Source organism: Mus caroli, unplaced genomic scaffold, assembly GCF_978045245.1.
Source record: "Mus caroli unplaced genomic scaffold, Mus_caroli_1 scaffold_15, whole genome shotgun sequence".
In the NCBI taxonomy this organism is placed as follows: Eukaryota; Metazoa; Chordata; class Mammalia; order Rodentia; family Muridae; genus Mus; species Mus caroli.
Window position 1 is genome coordinate 57,980,295 of NW_028227270.1, and position 19,654 is coordinate 57,999,948.

The following is a 19,654-nucleotide window of genomic DNA, read 5'->3' on the forward strand; positions in this document are numbered from 1 at the left end:
CCATAGCCCACCTTTCTGATCACTTCCATTTTCAGAGGGAGCTCTAGAGAATGGGGCCTCTCTATATGGAAGAAAGATGAGAAGTAGGTGGAGGGGCAGAAATATAACAACTTAGGGGTCACTTTGAGTTATTTTTCCTGTGAATTTTGAGTTTGTTTTTTTTTCTAAGCAAATACAATCACAGTTAACATCATTGAAACTCTAATTTTTCCTGGCTGAGATTCCTCACAGCTTTTGATGAAGACTTGAATATATTTGGGCATTTTATTCTTGGCTTGTTCTCTACACACAACATGTATGTATAAGGTCAGTAGAAGACTCAGCAGTAGGGATAGCCATGATTATTGGGTCTCAGATAACAGTTACTAGGGATGGTCCACGTGCCTCTACCCTGGTCCTATAATTCACATCTAAACACTGAGCTTCAGGTTCTCTGCACTAATTTATTCACTTCTTTATTAATTTAAATTTTTGTTTTTATTAATCTGTGTGAGTCTTTTCCTTTATTTCAAGAAAAGGCTCTGTGACCTGGGCAGGTCACTCAGGAAGCATTTTGCTTGGGGTGACCTGAATTCAGATACCAACACCCATGTTTACTACCTGCAAATCCAGATCCAGGAGGTCTGACACCCTCTTCTCTGGTGTACCACTCACACATACATGGAAAACATCCTCTCTCACATGAAATCATACACATGAACATAGGGACAGACATGTCTTCAAAGGTGCTAATATCTTATAATGCAAGGTAAGCAAATCAAGCAAGTTTATGTGTATAATAGAAATCATACAGTGTTTTTTAATCTGGGATTTTGTATTTTTTTAGAGTTTCCATTTCATAAATGTAGTACACACTTAATATCTAATCATCAATCATAGGAAAAACATGGATTCTAAGTGATCCCAATAGATATCCTTTTTTCTTAACATAATAAATGAGATGTTTTTAGTAAGTAACCCTACTTCTTCCAAATTGAAAATATCAGAATGCTTAATCTCTTCAGTTGTTTGGATTAGCCTCCATTCCCAATCCATCTCACATTATTTATTGTCAAAGGAGACAATAGGAATGAACAGGAAGAGTGCTGGCCACTGAGTTTGTAATTTTCATTCTGATTATAATCTTGCAGTTCTTATTTAAATGACCATGTTAGATTCACAGGCCTGTTTGTGTTTCCTTTTCTCTGTGCTATCATCAATTTTGTATGATTCATTAATTAAAATCTAATTATACTCTTGTTTCTCTAAGAAATAATAAACCTTCACCTCTTTTTTTTTTTTCTTCTGATAATTTACTATCAGTTCCTTGAGTTTTTGTTGGTTTGGGAACTTTTTGTGGAGAAACAGTGTTAGCTTTATCTTCTTGACCTGAAAAGGTTGCCTCTTCTCCTTTCTTAGAAAATCTGTGTTTTCCAGTCCTTGCAGTCATCAATGTTTGGATTTTTATTCCTTTAGCGACTGATTTGGTATTGGGACGTTTAAATTTTTTTTCATATATTATTGTGTCTGTCTCCTAAGTTACTTAATTTGTCAGCATTTCAGAGCCTACAATCATTTGAGAGAACTACAGTTGAGGCAGTACACAGTCAGAATGGATGTTTGCTAACTTGGTGAGAGATTGTGGTATTGACTCTTGACTAGTGAAGGCTCATCCACTGAGTGTGGAAGAATTGCTAAGTGAGTAGGCCTGGTGTGGATGAGTGAGAGCAAGCAAGAGAGCAAGCCAGGAAACAATGTTTGCTCATGATTTTTGCTTTTATATTTGAAGTTGAGTTTCTATCATAAGATTTCCAAATAATGGAATGAGGTTTTTGTTTTTTTGTTTTTTAAATTGGATATTTTGTGTATTTGAAATACATAAAACAATTCAAATGTTATACCCTTTCCCCATTTCCCCTCTGGACCCCCTTTTTCCCCATACTCCCTCCTCCTGGTTCTATGAGGATACTGCCCCTCCCACCCACCTACTCCCATCTCATGGCACTGGCATTCCATTACACTGGGGCTTGGACCCTTCACAGGACCAAGGGTTTCTCCTTCTGTTGATGCCAGACAATTCCATCCTCTGCTCCAGATAGGGCTGGAGCCATGGGTGCCAACATGTGTACTCTTTGTTTGGTGGTTTAGTTCCTAGGAGCTCTGAAAGGTCTGGTTAGTTGATATTGTTGTTCTTCCTATGGGGTTGCAAACCCCTTCAGCTGTTTCAGTCCTTTCTCTAACTCCTCCATTGTGGTCCTTGTGCTAAGTCCAGTGGTTGCCTGTGATCATCTGCCTCTGTATTTGTCAGACTCTGGCATTACCTCTAAAGAGACAGGTATAATAAGCTCCTGTCAGCAAGCATTTCTTGGCATGCACAGTAGTGTCTGGGTTTGGCGTCTGTATAGGAGATGGATTCCCAAGTGGGGCAGTCTCTGGATGGTCTTTCCCTCAGTCTCTGCTCCATACTTTGTCCCCTTCTTTCCTTTGGACAGGAGCCATTCTGGGTTAGGAATTTGAAGATGAGTGGTTGGCCCCAGCCTCCAACTGGGGATCTTGCTAACCTCTGGATATGGTCTTTAATGATTCTCCCCTCCTTTGTTGGGCATTTCAACTAATCTCATCCCTGTTAGGTCCTGGGAGCCTTTTGCTTTCAAGCATCTAGGACTTGTTGGTAGCTACCCCCAGATCCCCCTTCTGCATTGCTACACACCTATTGGAGGCTGTAGCCTCCCCCTTAGGCTGCCCAAGCCATACCTTAAAGATGGCGCCTGCCCGATGCAGAGCTGGTGGTGTAAACAAGTCTATATTTGGTGGAGATGCGCCCCTGCACCTGCCGCCCAGATTGGCTGAAGCCACGTGCCTGGAGAGGTGACATGGCCTACCGTGAGTGGATGGGGCCTGAGAGTATATAACAGTGAGAGGCCCAGGATTCGGGGGAGAAAGATGAAGGGAGAGAGATGAAGAGGGAGAGAGATGAAGACTGAAGCTTGCTGAATAAACTGCTGTTAGAAGAACTGGTGGTCATGTGCTTCTTGCTGGTCAAGAGCAGATGCGAGACACACACACACACACACACACACACACACACACACACGTGTGCTTAAATTCCTGATCCTCTGTAAATCATCCCTCTCTCCTTACATACTTGGTCCTGTTCCCTTTTTCCTCCCTTCCACTCCTCACTTCTTGCCAAGTCCCTCCACATGAGTATTTTCTTCCCCCACTTTCTCTTCTATTAATTTCAGTGTATCTGGTTTTATGTGGCAGTCCCTGATCCAAGTGGACTTGAGGTTTGTACAAGGAGATAAGCATATATCAACTTGCTTCCACTCTAGACTGGTGCCATGAGTGGACATTGGGTGTAAATTCCACAGCCTGTCCCACAACACGCAGAGGAAGCACCACTCCCAAGTGCTCTAACACTTCCAGGATCATAGGATTAGAGGTGAGGAGCACAAAACATGTGCCCCAACACTTGCAGTTACTGGGACCATCGGTAACCTGGCACCCAGGAACTCGGCCAATATCTTCTTATGTCCAAGTGGAACTGCTAAACCATATATTCCCTTTTGGTGACATCTTATTAGTGTTAAAGTGTGACCGGTGTACCTGGGGTTCTAGAAGATGAATACAGAACTGTATTGTATGTATCACTCTCAAAAGACTTTATGTAAAGGGCTAGATAGATGGCTAGCAGGTAAGAGCACTGACTGCTCTTCCAAAGATCCTGAGTCCAATTCCCAGCACATGGTGGTTCACAACCATCTGTAATGGGATCTGATACCCTCTTCTGATGTGTCTGAAGAAAGCTACAGTGACATATATATGAAATAAATAAATAAATAAAATCTTTTTTTTTTTAAATAAGAACTTAAATAAAAGCACATGAGTTCATTCTGGGTTTCCGGTTTGGTTGGTTAATTATGGCAGGAGATACAGGGTCTTCCTATGTATCTTTGGTTGTCCTAGAACTCATTGTATACATCACACTGACATCCTACTCAATGTCTTCTGCCTATGTCTCCTGACTGCATTGGTTTGTTTTGGTTTGGTTTTTCAAGACAGGAATTTTCTGTATAGCCCTGGCTGTCCTGGAACTCACTCCAGGCTTGCCTCTAACTCAGATATTTGCCTGCCTCTGCCTCCCAAGTCCTGAGATTAATGGCATGAACCATCCTGCCTGGCTCTGACTGCATTGTTAAAGGCATAAGCCAAGAGACCCAGCATGCTTATTGATTTTTATATATAGTAATTGTTAATATTAATACAATTTTTTGGTGTGTGCCAAACACTATTGTTCTTGTAGACCTTTTCTCTTTATATTTGTAATTGACATTTTTAAAAAGGGTACATCCTATTCAAAGGGCTGAGAAATGACAGGGGTGACAGGGCTAGAATGATGCCTCAGGGCTTAGAACACTGATTGTTCTTTTTTTTTTTTGATTTTTCGAGACAGGGTTTCTCTGTGTAGCCCTGGCTGTCTTGGCACTCACTTTGTATACCAGGCTGGCCTCGAACACTGATTGTTCTTGAAGAGGTCTTGAATTTAATTCCCAGCAACCACATGGTGTCTCACAACCACCTATAATAGGGATTCGATGCACTCATCTTGTGTGTCTGAAGACAGCAACACAAGTAGGAGGTTTTGCCGTAACCTTAATCCATATTTCACATGTCTATGAGAACAATGAGTGTACTCACGTATATGAAATACATAACTCTTAAAAAAAAGAAAAAAAAAGAAATGACAGGGGCGAACCTTATTATTAAGTTTCCTTCTGATATGACTTGGTAGTTACAGTAGAACTTGGGTGTGAGTAAATAAGTGGGACAGGCCCCAGAATTATATGAACACATTGCCTATGAAGAATAGATGCCCGATGTTGTTTCTGTTGTGCTTTCTTTTGTACACGTTTATGGGATGCTCTAGAATGCAGTGACTTATGAGGACGTGCATGTGAACTTCACTCAAGAGGAGTGGGCTTTGCTGGATCCTTCTCAGAAGAAGCTGTACAAAGATGTCATGTTGGAGACCTACAGGAATCTCAGTGCTTTAGGTAAATTTGTGAATTCCCTTTCCTGATTTAAAATTCAAGAAAACAGTTTTTTCTTTTGATACACTTCTGTAGTTTCAATAAAAATGAAGGAAGGATTTGGTGAATAAATCATGCATGACTATAAGGTTCACTGAAGATAGTAACTTAAATTTTGCTAAATTTAAAGGCATACATTTTCTGTTTTAGGCTTTAGTTGGGAAGCCCAAAATATTGAAGAACATTGTCAAAGTTCTAGAAGACACAGAAGGTAATTTTCATGTGCAAGCTCATACAAATCTGCCTCTAAAGATATGTTAATATGTGCTGAAAACTGATAAGAAAAGGAGCAGTGTAAATTAGCACAGCTTTAAGTGCATTAATGATTGTTACATTCCAACAAAACCATTGCCATTAATGTCCTGTATCTGATTTTTTGCAAGACCTTCCTTTAAGAAAGAGGACAAGGAAACAATGCCTTCGTGTGTATCCCCATTTGAAACATAGCCCTATTGATGCTCCATAGTACAACTGCCAGTCTGTTTCTGCTTACTTTGGAAAAGCTACACAAATTGAATAGTTGATAAGTATGTGTCCAAAAGCTTCTAAGAAGCAAATAGTCTATATTTAAGCTGGTTGTACTCATTTATTTGCAGTGTCAGTGCTAAGTTTAGTTAGAAGGGCAGCAATTGGGAGGTGAGTAGGAGGTTTTGCAGTAACCTTAATCCATATTTCATATGTCTATGAGAACAATGAGTCAAACATTGTGAATGCAAACTTCAACATTTTATTTATTGGACTTCCTTTCATAAGTATATTATATTTTATAATGGATACACACCATGTACACCAAACAAATATCCCAAAAAACTATGTCTATCTGTCTATCTCTCTCTCTTTCCTTCTGTCTCCTATAACTATTAGAAGATATATAGTGGGTTTCAGTTATAGAGTAGACTTTTTGAACATAATACAAGTTAACAGTTAATTACATTTCCACGTTTGATGGCAATACATCAGCAACCTCATTCTGGAGAAAATTCTCTTGAGTCCTAGGGATGTGGAAATGCTCCTATTTCTCCTGGTTCACTTTGCAAATATACTATGAGCCACCGTACAGTAAAATTTGGAATACACTTAGTATGTTAAAGCTCTGAATTCCTCCACTTTTCTTAAAGTATGGGAACAACATTTTATAGAAAAAGAATACGTAAAACTGAGACATGTAATCAATGTTCATACCTTCTCAGGTGTCTCTGACCATGAGAAACATCCATAATGAAGAGGAACAGCATGAATGTAAGCAAAGGGATAAAAGGTCTGATGGCTCTTTACATTTAGATAAATAGTAACATTAAATCCCAGAGATGAAAGTATTCTGGGACTTCAGAGATGGCTCAGCAGTTAAGAGCACCAACTGCCCTTCTGAAGGTCCTGAGTTCAAATCTCAGCAACCATATGGTGGCTCACAACCATCCATAATGAGATTTGACTCCCTCTTCTGGAGTGTCAGAAGACAGGACAGCTACAGTGTAGTTACATATAATAAGTAAACAAACAAATAAACAGAAAAACAAGAAGAAAGTATTCATCCGTGGGGTAAAGCTTTCACATGTGCCAATTCTCTTCTCAGGTGTGAAAGGAGTCAGCGTGCAGAGAAACCCTCTGAATATACTCAACGTGGTAAAGGGTTTGCTTTACATGCTCACAGTCATGCCCAAAGGCATGAAAGGATTCATACAGAAAAGATCCCCTCTGAAGTTATTCACTGTGTCGAAGACTTTTTACCTTACACAAGTCTCCAAGTACATAAAAGAACACAAACTAGACAGACACCCTATGAATGTAAACAATGTGGTAAAGGATTTGCAATGCCCAGTCGTCTTAAAAGGCATGAAAGATTTCATACTGGAGAGAAACCCTACAAATGTAATGAATGTGACAAAGCCTTTTCAGAGAAAGGTAGTCTCCAAATACATATAAGGATACATACTGGAGAAAAACCCTACAAATGTAATCAATGTGATAAAGCCTTTTCCCATAAACAGAGTCTCCAAATACATATAAGGATACATACTGGAGAAAAACCCTTCAAATGTAATCAATGTGATAAGGCCTTTTCAACACACAGTTCTCTTCAAACTCATAGAAGATCACATACTGGAAGGAAACCCTTCAAATGTAATCAATGTGATAAAGCCTTTTCCCGTAAACATTGCCTGCAAACACATATAAGGATACATACTGGAGAAAAACCCTTCAAATGTAATGAATGTGATAAAGCCTTTTCACAAGACAGTACTCTTCAAACTCATAGAAGAACACATACGGGAGAGAAACCCTTCAAATGTAATCAATGTGATAAAGCCTTTTCTGTTAAACATAGTCTCCAAACCCACATAGGAATACATACTGGAGAAAAACCCTACAAATGTAATATATGTGATAAAGCCTTTTTACAACACTTTCAACTTCAAAATCATATAAGAACACATACTAGAGAGATGCCTTACAAATGTAATCTATGTGAGAAAGCCTTTTCACGACACAGAAATCTTCAAATTCATAGAAGAAAACATACTGGAGAGAAACCCTACAAATGTAATGAATGTGATAAAGCCTTTTCACAACACAGTACTCTTCAAACTCATAAAAGAACACATACCGGAGAGAAACCCTTCAAATGTAATGAATGTGATAAAGCCTTTTCACGACACAGTACTCTTCAAGTTCATAGAAGAACACATACTGGAGAGAAACCCTTCAAATGTAATGAATGTGATAAAACCTTTTCAAAACACAGTACTCTTCAAACTCATAGAAGAACACATACTGGAGCGAAACCCTTCCAATGTAATGAATGTGAAAAAGCCTTTTCCCAGCATTATAATCTACAAATTCATAAGAGAAGACATACTACAGAGAAACCTTACAAGTGTATTCAGTGTGTGTAAGTCTTTTCAAAACATGGTCATCTTCAAAAGAATAAAAGAATCCACGCTGGAGAAAAAAGCTACGAAGGAAATGGATGTGAGCAACCTTTTTACAACGCCATCATTTCTGAATGTATAAGTGAACATACTGAAGAGAAAGACTGTGAATGTGATCATAGTCTTAATCATCATGAACATATTTGTAGGGGCCAGAATCCTTCTGAGTATAAGCAATGTGGTAAAACCTATGCTGGGCAGTTATCTCCTAGTGTGTGTGTGTGTGTGTGTGTGTGTGTGTGTGTGTGTGTGAGAGAGAGAGAGAGAGAGAGAGAGAGAGAGAGAGAGAGAGAGAGAGAGAGACCTTATAAATATACACAATGTGGTAAACCTTTGCATATAACAGTTATCTTTGAATACATAAAAGAGCACATGATATATCTCAGAATACATAAAAGAAGACACTGGAGAGTGAAACTGTGTGTGAATAATGTGGTAAGAAATTTGCAGTTGACATTGATATTTATCTCATAATGTATAAATTAACACAGACTTGTAAGAAACCTCATGAAAGCCGGGGTGGTTGCGCACACCTTTAATCCCAGCACTCAGGAGGCAGAGGGAGGCGGATTTCTGAGTTCGAGGCCAGCCTAGTCTACAAAGTGAGTGCCAGGACAGCCAGGGCTACACAGAGAAACCCTGTCTTGAAAAACCAACCAACCAAACAAACAAAAAAACCTCATAAAAATAAGGAATGTGGTAAAGCTTGTGTGTGGACCAGTCGTTTTTTTCTTGAGAAAAATCCATGCTGTAGGGTAACCCTGTAAATGGAGCCACTGTGGAAACATTTTGTACGTCACAGTAGCTGTATGTGTGAGTAAAACCTTTGTCAAGTACTGGATCAGTTAAAGTTTGCATGTCAAAATAATCTTTTAGGACTTTAAAGAACTCAAAAATAAGGCAATCTATGACTGATGGAACCGTGTCCATCTTGGGCCGACCCAGTTACATTAATTCACACAACATTATTCATTCTTGAGAAAACCTTTAGCAAATGTCAACTATCTGCTCAAGTATGATGATGTCTCTATTTTGTTCATACCTGGAAACTCATAGGGACAAAAGCCCTGTGAGGTTCATTGATAAGATAACTGGTTTAGAATTCACAGTTCACTTTAAGTCCATGAAATAACTCATTCAGCTGTGAAACCCTGTTGTTGAGTATTACTGCATTTTTTTTGTTGTGATAAAATGTCTAAGGTATTGTAGAAAACTGCAGCCCCAAATCAGGGTTTCCACCCCAGCTTTGGCCATTTCTTTTCCAGGTAAAACACACACAGCTTTTATATTTGTAATAAATCTTAATCAACACCCATATTGGCTGATATCTATCCTCTATGCTATCATGTCTATTCCCCAGGCAGTAATTTTGTCATATAATTTTGCCTTATTTCATTTGGGCTATGCTTAACTCCACTTAGTCACCCCACATGGCCATTATTTTATTATTGATCTCACCTAAGGCTGCTTTTTCTCTGTCTGCTTTCTTCTCCTTGTGGTTCTCCTCTGACCCCAAGTCCAGTATCCCTAATCCCTGTCTATGTCTCTTCTGCCCAGCTACTGTCCAGCTGTTGATTGTTGTCATCTTTAATAACCAGTCAGAAGAAACTTGAGAGAAAGATCACACACCTTCTCTTGGGTCTGTGTGCAGATCTTGTCTTCAATGGAACAATCAGTTTTTAGTTTCCTGCTTTTAACATTACAGTACATAGCAAGAGATGAAACTCCAACATGAAGGCTATTTTTAGAAGCATTTAAATTTCATTAAAGTTCCAAAGGGATATAGGATCACCATGATATTGTCAGGGCAACAATTGTCATTTGTGGCAGCTAAAGAAGGAGCTGAGAGCTTACTTCCTCAACCTATAGCCTTAAAAAGAGTGTTAGAGCCGGGTGTGGTGTCACTCACCTTTAATCCCAGCACTTGGGAGGCAGAGGCAGGAAAATTTTCTGAGTTCGAGGCCAGCCTGGTCTACAGAGTGAGTTCCAGCAGAGCCAGGGGTACACAGAGAAACCCTGTCTCAAAAAATCAAAAGAGAGAGAGAGAGAGAGAGAGAGAATGTGTTATGACTAGACATGATTTGAGAATGTAAACTCTGAAATTCAACCTCAGTGACATATTTTCTCCAGCAGGCAGACATTTCCTACATCTCCTCACATGACAGTACTAACTGAGAAGTATTGATTTCTCTGCCATCAATCCTCTATGCTTGCTTTCTGTTACATAAGCCAACTCATGATGAAGAAAAACTGTTGATAAGCGTTAGATTCCACAAACCCTGGGTTATAGTAGTCAATGCTTATATAAGAAGAACATCATGAGTAAAGTTTTCTTTGCTCACCAATTTCCTTTAGTTTTATTTATGGGGTTTGTCTGCATCCTCGAGTGAGTATGTGCATGTCTATGCTGATTTCTAAGATTATTAAGTTGTTGTATCTTCTTATGGCAGAAGATACAGGAAGATGTCCGAACCTGACCTTGTCCCTGGGACTGAATTTTTCTTAATTACTTTGCCATCTCTCTAGCTATCTAAATAATTAAAGTGTTTTATATCATCATGATGTCAGGAAATAGAAAAAAATGTTATACAAGAGAAAAACCCTATCCATGTTGATGACCTCGTTATACCCTGTAACATCACAGATGTTTTCCATATCAAGGAAAACATCCTGTTTCTTGTCTTCTCCATCAGAGCCTTGAAGGAAGTAAATTATTTCCCATGGTCACTCAAGTGTTGTAGTTGAGATCTCCAATTGTGGTGGTGGTTTTATTTTCAAACATTTGGAATAGATATTAACGTTTGTTCTGTCTTTCAAATCCATTTACAGATGTTTGTTATGCAATCCTTGACTTCCTTCTGTGATTTCTGTTCAGCTTTAATCCCACTTTTCTTGTTGATAGGTACTCTTCTACTGCAATGGAATTAATTGGATGCTCATCTTCTAAGTGGTCCATTGTTTATTTAAATATGGGGCAGTGAGATCATACATTTCTAGTAAGGTTGCTGGTGAAAGCATAGTGGGCGCTGCTTTGTGTTTCATTTTCTCACAAAATCCTTTGAGAGTTGGTTGTTATGCATCCTGGCTTTGGTGTCAGTCATTAGTCAGTGTTATCCTTTTACTCTTGATAGTCATGTGTCAGCCTTCTGAGTACAAGTCCAAAGATAGAACATGTACACTTAGTGGGTCCTGCTTTGTCAACATGCTTTAATAATATTGAAATTAAAATGCTTAATAGATGAAAATAGAACAACCATACCTTAGGTATACACCCAGAGCATCCGATTCATCTCTCTCATAGAGATGTAATAATGTAGCATCGTCAGCAATCAACTACATATCTCGCAGACAGGTGGACATGTTGTTGCCAGATAATACTTTTTTGTTGTTTTGGTTTTTTTGTTTAATGAGGTTGAATGGTCCAGCCTAGCTGGTTAGAGTAGTTAGGACACAGTCCCTAGTCTTAACACTATTAACAGAAGTCTCCCATCCTATGTAGCTTTCCTACCTAAAAGCCACTCTCTGTGAACTAAGTACAGTATTATTTTGGTTTATGGTGGCATCTATTATAATTCACCAAAACTAGGGTAGACTTCTATTTTTATTCTACAGATGGTAAAACTGAGGGTCACAGAGTTAAGTTGCTTCTGAATCTACTTAATTGGAACTGTTCATCTTTCACATGCTGTAATTCTAGTGCATTAGTAATTGAAGTGGAAGCCACCTAAACCAGGCATGGTTGCACATGCCTATATTCATGATGCTTAAAAAGTGAGGACACCAGGATTTCACAGTCATCCAAGTTAAAAGTGGTCAATAGGGTGTGTTGCAAGGTCCAGAGAGCCCAGGCAGTCTGTGATTGTCTAAGGCCAATGGTCATAGTCTTCCCTGCAGCTCCAAAACTTCGGGGTCATGACATCAGTAAGTGTTATCTGAGATGTTTACCACTGTAAGTTTTCTATTCTTCAAGTTTTTTTGTGCAAGATAGCCTAGGTCACTTCAGGGTCAGATTCTGCCCCAATTGAAAAATTCGTCATGCTGGGATGAGCTTCCTCATGGCATATTCAATGCAAATTATTCATCCCTGAAAATACAAATGCAGTCAAAGGAATGCACACAGCAGGTTTTCTTGATGTATTTGTTAATTATCTTTCATCCTTAACCAACAATATATTAGAACACATTTGGGAATGGATAAAGAATAGAAAATGAAGCAGAAAATAATGCAATGTTTTTACTTAACATATACAAAAATACCATTTAAATAAGCACCTTGCTGAATAGACAGCCAAGTAGTTAACATGAACTGGATATTGTTACAGTAGATAGGGGTCCCATTCCCCAGACTACCTGGTTGCTAACTATTATTGCCAAGTATTTGCTGTTGCCTTCTGGTCTCAGAGTATACAGAGCCCAATCATATGCATGCAAAGTAAAATTAAAATTCATATTAAATAAAATTAAAAAGTATAGCTCAAAAAACTGGAATTTTCCACTTTGTAGAAATGGCCCTGAGATAGAGGGCAGTCGGGTTAGTTGAAAAGTAACTTTTTCTTGTACTGCATTGATGCATCCATTGCCTTCCTCTGAACCAGCTTGCTCTGGAGGAAAAGCTGTTTTTTGTTTGTTTGTTTGTTTGTTTGTTTGTTTTTGATTGGAGTAGCTCAGCAGAATTGTTCTTGTGCAAGCAGTAACCACAGTACTGTTAGGTGACTTTTCCAATATTCTATATTTGTGTTTTGTGACCCTTGTATATGTGGGAATTGTGGCATTGATACATTTTTAACTCTATCTTTAAAATCCTACTTCGTGATTAAAATATAGACTTGCGTTATAAATCTCCATGTATCTCAGTGGCTAAACTTGCAGACTCCTTTCTCTATTGCTATGGTTCAAAGGATAACCTGGGTCCTAAAACTTAAAAAGAATTAAAATGGTAGCATATGTGAAATGCAAAATCTTTTCTTGGCTGGTTTCTCTTTGAGCTGAATACACACTCTTTGTAAAGAAAAATTTCAAAATAATCATTTACTTTTGTGCAGTGATTTTCTTATCAAAACACATTAATGCTCGAGCAGTTGTACCTCCAGCCTAGAAAGATGTTTCTGAGAAAAACTCTCCCACTTACACTCAGGTATCCTTGATCTCAGTTCTTGCTCCCGAGGGCAATAACATAATGTCTTCTTGATTAATCTAGCCAAATGGTTAAATGAACTGCCTGCACCTCCACTCAGTTTTAAATTATCTGTTCGAGCCCTGTAGTCAACTTTCCATTGCAGTAAGGGGGAAAGGATTTGTATGTGGAGCATGGCTTCTACCTTCAGACCAGAGTAGGAGGACAAGATTCTTGTGTAATTCACGGAAAGACATTGGGTACACAAACATCTCTCAGTATCACCATTATGTAGAAGTACCAGGTTATGCCTGGGTGAGTGATTTTGGAATTCCCCAACATTTATTAACTCACGTCATGTGAGTGAAAGCAGATCAGACTGTTGGGCATGCACATTGGGATGATGAGCTTGGTCGGATGAATATTGAATTTCCAAGTAGATGTCAATATTGCCTATATGTCCAATCCACTTCCAAATTTACTTCAGCTCCGAGGGCTGAGAAACAGGCCATTGATTTCACTGCATGTGTTAAGTTACTTATCTCAGCAGCTAACATTGCTCATAGGGGTGAGGTAAAACCCTTTCTTCTTAACAGCATTCTCTCTGCCAGGGAATGTTCTCCTTTTTTTGAAAATTGGTTCAGATATGTGAGAACTTGTCAATGATGTTTACCTTTTTAAAGAGTTAATACTTGATTTCGGTGTTTGAATGTGATTTCCTTTAAATGCTGACCCATCCAGCAGGTCCAGTTATTCGAGGGTCTCGAGGGGACCTTCTCCTAAGAACCAAATGGGGGGAGGGAGAGACGGACACCAAGTATGAGAATGACATGGAAGCAGTCTGAATAGCATCAAGGTGTCTCTGTATTCATCAAGGCTTAAATGCACAAGCAAAAGGGGAAGTACTTCTCAGCAGGAGGAATGGGGCAGCGGAAATGCACAAGCAAAGGAGGAAGTACTCAGCAGGAGAGATGGGTCAGTGGAAAAAGAGGAAGTACTTCTCAGCAGGAGGGATGGGGGAGCAGAAAATTTTCTTTTGGTGACTACATGGGGAAGCAGGAACTTGGTGGTATCCGGGTATATCTTGTGGTCAGGAGTTCCAGCGCTGACTTAGGGCTGGAACATTCTGTGGTTGTTCTCAGAGCGGTGCGTCAGTGGCCCACTTTTTACCCCTTTTTCTTCTGGGGGGGGGTGGGAGAGGCCCAATTAAGAGATCAGGACAATTGTGTTGTCTTAATAGCTCCCACTATGTCCCCCGTTTTAATATTTTTTTTTTTTTTTGGTTTTTCGAGACAGGGTTTCTCTGTGTAGCCTTGGCTGTGCTGGCACTCACCTTGTAGACCAGGCTGGCCTCGAACTCAGAAATCCGCCTGCCTCTGCCTCCCAAGTGCTGGGATTAAAGGCGTGCGCCACCACGCCCGGCTTAATATTTTTATAAAAGCATATTGTATAATAAATTTGTAGCCACGTTTTTAACGACCACCTAAACGTCTGTTTGCTCACCGGGTGATTCTCTAAAACCACGAAGGACACAAGGACAAGTCATCTATGAGGCTTGAATTAACGGTTCCATCTGTTGGGTATAACCTGGGCTAGCCAAGGGATTTAGGAATGAAGCAAGCTCCATGGGTAGAGGTAGAGGTCTGATCCCCAGTGTGCAATGTTAGGGGCCATGTACAGGATTGACTCTCAGGCTCACAGATTTTGACCCAGAGTAACCCTGACCTGCTCCCATGCCGTTTTTTCCTGGGGGAAGGACCCGAGGGCCCTCAACCTTCATGCAATCAGACATGCCTCTCACAGACTATCTAACAGCTTCCAGACTAATCTCTGTGCAGTGTTTAGCCTTACAACTCTCATGGGCGATGGCTTCAAGTTCCAATTTTTCGATGTGTCTAGCCTAGGATGACTGTTTAGTTTCCAATGTGGTGAGAATGTATATTACCATGTCGGAAGCACAGACTATGGCAATCTATAAATGATTCTTGGCATGAGACTGATGGCCAAATTTAGGGGGAGGGGAATGATCTTACTTAAGCATTTTATTGAAATTGAGTCTCTCTCCCCGAGACAAGGGTGATGAAGCAGTATCCATGTCTGACTCTTCTCCAGTAACCTGCTTGTTATCGCCAACATTCAGCTGATGGTAATGAACTGAAACAGATGCGCTTGAAAGAGATGAATCAATTTGAGTTTTTACAAATCAGGTCAATTTCTGAAATGCCCAAGGACCGAAGGATATCAATAATAGGAGTCCCAATAGGGGCCCTAAAAGGGAGGGCAACAAGGTCGAAAGCCAGGGGGAGGTTGAAAACCAATTTTGATACCATGACTCTTGTTGTTCCCTCTCTCCTTTTTTTTTTTTTTTTTTTTCCTAAACTGGCAGTAACCTTGGCAATGTTATCTTTAACTAATCCAGTTTTATCAACATATACGCAGCATTCTTCCCTAAGTGCAGCGCATAAGCCTCCTTGTTGTAGAAAGAGCAAATCTAATCCCCTTCTATTTTGAAGGGCAACTTCTGAAAGGGAGACCAAGGAATCAGTAAGATCATCTAGGTTCCTTTTTATATTCTCTATATCTTGGCTAATAACCTCACTGAGCAGATGGTAATTGCTCGCATTCTGTTGAGACGACACAAGGGCTGCGATTCTGGTCTCAGTCCCAGCAGCACCCAGGCCAAGAAGGACTGCAAGGGTCACCGCCGAGATGGGCTCTCTTTTTGGCAGGATGGCAAGGAGGCACCTCGATCCCAAAACTTCAGTAAGTCATCTGACTCATGAATACTAAAATTTGGAAAAAGCTGAACCAAGACACAATAATCTCTATTATTTATAAAATCTTGTATAATAATGTACTGTTTAAGGCCCGTGGAACATGCCAAAAAGGTATCATTTGGGGCAAGAAGATAAGAAAACCCATTTTTATTTACTCCAAACGTGTTATTGCAAATCTCTAGCAAGGGCCACAGAGAAAGCATGCCTGGGCCCAACACACAACCTCCTATCCCAGAGAGTTCTGTCAAGGTAAGCTGAACTGACTCGAAGGGAAGCTACCTAGCATCTGAAAGCAGGGTAAAATCCTCATAAAAGGGCGGGAAAGCAGAAAAGCACATCCAACAATCTTCAAATTCTGATGCATTATCTCTTTTTGTCTTATCCATCAAGGCTAAAGCAGAAGCATTCAATATAGATCACAGTAAATCAGTGGAAGAGGGGGGAACCCCTGCAGGGAGAGTGGACTGAAATAGGGTCATAGCACACCTTGGGGCAGGAACAGTGGGGCGGGTACCTGGGAGTTGAGGATTGCTTGGGGATATAGGGTGGTGTAACTGGGGATTAGGCCCTATAGATGCTTTATATTTGTTGGGAATTTCCTTTTGTAGTTTAATCTTGAATTTCAATCCCCATTCTGTGTCCTCTTTATATATGCTCAACCCCCAAGAGAATTCTCTCTTGGTCCAGTCAGCAATCCTTGCGGCTGTTGTAAAGCCCATTTGTAATGGGTTGCACCACCCTTGTCTAGAAGAATTGGGGGAACAATAGCTATTAAGGGGTTGTTTTCCAGGGGAGGTGACTTTGGAATTGGGGTAAAGTCGTTTAACTGTGACATAATCCCAAGAGGAGGACGGGGTCCAATAGGTATCCCCAGTGGTTTCACAGCCCCAAGAGGTGCAGTAAAAATCATTTTCATAGCCACATTTATAATTTAGAGATCTATCTCGATGAGTTCCTGGACAGACATATATACCTCCAGTGTGTAAGGCCAGGGCAGCACAATGTATATCACTGCTGCAACCTGGATCAATCTTTTTATCACCTGTGTTAACTGCTGTTAATTGAGGCATATAATAATCAGGGGTGCCCCAGGCAGCGTCTGCACTCAATGCGAGGACACAGATGTCTACTTCTATCTCAGGCCAATGGGGCTCGGCACCAATCTTGGAGCTGGAGTTAGAGCAGCCCCAATGGCCAGGTTAATAGACTTAGAAACTTGTTGATAAAACACATCTACCTCATTACAAAGCTTGATCATACCATTTATATCTAAACTCTTGGTTTTACCTCTCAGGGCAGCCCTACATGCCCAATTGGCGTTTTCAAGAGCAAGTTGTTGGACCAACAGACCCTCACTTTCCTCAGGTCCCAAAATTCTCTCAGCTGCTTCCTGCAATCTGGCAACGAACTGCTCATAGGTTTCTTGGGGCCCTTGTATAATCTTGGTTAGGGGCGTAGTTAGCGCCCCTGCAGCAGGGACAGCACACCAAGCTACCAGGACTGCCTGTGCCATCTGGGCGAGGACACCAGGGGAGAGCCCTAATTGTTTTATGTCTACAGCGAAATTGCCTTTACCGCAGATTTTATCAGCAGTCCAGGAGGCTGTCTTACTATTAGGATTCTTTCTATTATTTGCAGCCAAATTTTCTCCTCTGTCCACAAACTCTGCCTTCCAAGTTAAATATTGGCCTCTAGTGAGGATAGACTGAACAACTTTATTCCATTCATTGGGTATCAAGTAGCCTTCCCCTGCTAAACCTTCTAATATAGACACTGTGAACAGGGGCATCAATAATCGATGAAGGCCGAGACTGATGATTCGCCAGCAGCTTAGTTTCGCTCGGGAGTTTTCTAAAAAACTTCAGTAAGGGCTAGGAGGCAAGTGCCCTCTCCGCCCTTTTCTGCCTTCTCAAGGAGGTCTCTGATGATTCCCCAATAACCAAAAAAGGACTCAGGGACATCTTTTCCTTGTTTTATTAAACTATTGATATCTTTGCCTACCTTATTCCAAGTTAAAGGGTGTATTTCAGGACCATTCAATACCAGCCATGGATATCTCTTGTCCACAAAACAAAAAAAAAATTCCTTTTTCTTAACTTTTATCCCTCTCTCCTTAAGAGACCCCTTCATCTCTTGAATAAAAACTGTCTCTTTAGACAGAACATTCCCCATGGTTAATTGGAAAACAACTGAATGCCTAGGCTTACCTCTCAATGTCCACGACACTCGAGCGAAGTACGGGGAACTGTCTCACTGTCTGTGCGGTACCTCTTGAATCCATTGTCCGGAGGGTGGTTGTACCTCGTGCCCCACATTTGGCACCACTTGACCCGTACAGCAGGTCCAGTTATTCGAGGGTCTCAAGGGGACCTTCTCCTAAGAACCAAATCGGGGGTAGAGCGAGATGAGAACCTTGTGCAATGAACGACACACATGGAAGCAGTCTGAGTAGCATCAAGGTCCCACTGTATTAGCAAGGCTCAAGGTTTAAATGCATAAGCAAATGGGGAACTACTTCTCAGCAGGATGAATGGGGCAGCAGAAATGCACCTCAGCAGGAGGAATGGGGCATTGGAAAAAGAGGAAGTACTTCTCAGCAGGAGGGATGGGGCAGTGGAAATTTTTCTTTTGGCTACTACACAGGGAAGCAGGAACTTGGTGGTATCAGGGTACATCTTGAGGTCAGGACACCTGGAACTGACTTAGGGCTGGAACAATCTGTGGTGGTTCTCGGAGCGGTGCGCCAATGGTACGCTTTTGACCCCCTTTTCTTCTGGGGGGAGAGGCCCAATTCAGAGATAAGGACAATAGTGTTGTTTTAATAGCTCCCAACAAAATATATATTTCAATGCCTTTACCATCTAAAGATCCTATATTTTCAACCTAAATGGAAATGACAACATTCCTAGGTTCTGTCAAGCAGCAAATTCATGTTTTACTTAGCATTTTATTTTTCTGACTAGCAAGCTAGATCTGTTGTGATTAAATCCTAAAACCAAATGTCTCAATTAACAAGGAATTTTATGTGCTGGTTCTTACAAACGTCATTCCATTGATCTTCCTGCCTGTCACTGTACCAATACCAGGCAGTTTTATTACAGCTTGAGGTCACGGGTGATGATTCTTCCAGTAGTTCTTTATTGTTGAAGAGAGTTTTTAGGAGCCTGGGTTTATTGTTATTCCAAATGAATTTCAAATTGCTTTTTTACTCTATGAAGAATTGAGTAGGAATTTTGAAAGGGACTGCATTGAATTTGTATATTACTTTTAACAAGATGGCCATTTTTACTTTATTAATCTTGCCAATCCACAAGCATGGGAGATCTTTGCATTTTCTGAGGTTTTCTTTGATTTCTTTCTTCAGAGACTTGAATGTTTTACAAATCTTTCACTTGCTTAGCTATTGTTGTTATGCCAAGGTATTTTTTATTATTTGTGACTACTGTGAAGGGTGTCATTTCCCTAATTCCTATCCCAGCCTGTGTATCCTTTGAGTTGTGGAAGGCTACTGACTTATTTAAGTTAATTTTATATCCAGCCACGTTGCTAAAGTTGGTTAGCCTGTGATTCTTTAAAAAAAAAAATGAATGGTGGCGCACGCCTTTAATCCCAGCACTCGGGAGGCAGAGGCAGGCGGATTTCTGAGTTCGAGGCCAGCCTGGTCTACAAAGTGAGTTCCAGGACAGCCAGGGCTATACAGAAAAACCCTGTCTCGAAAAAACCAAAAAAAAAAAAAAAAAAAAAAATGAGAGGCAGGCAGAT

The 19,654-nt window shown here is 40.4% G+C and overlaps 1 protein-coding gene across 1 annotated transcript in view; it reads left to right on the plus strand.

Moving 5' to 3' along the window:
- Positions 1–13,054, plus strand: part of LOC110287698 (uncharacterized) — a 29,903-nt gene extending 16,849 nt beyond the window's left edge. Inside the window, exons 2-4 of the mRNA XM_085831016.1 lie at positions 4,910–5,036; positions 5,223–5,283; positions 6,646–13,054. Of these exons, the coding sequence (XP_085687142.1) occupies positions 4,910–5,036; positions 5,223–5,283; positions 6,646–7,966 (1,509 nt within the window). The 3' untranslated portion in view covers positions 7,967–13,054. The remainder of the gene's footprint in view (positions 1–4,909; positions 5,037–5,222; positions 5,284–6,645) is intronic.
- The last annotated feature ends 6,600 nt before the right edge of the window (positions 13,055–19,654 follow it).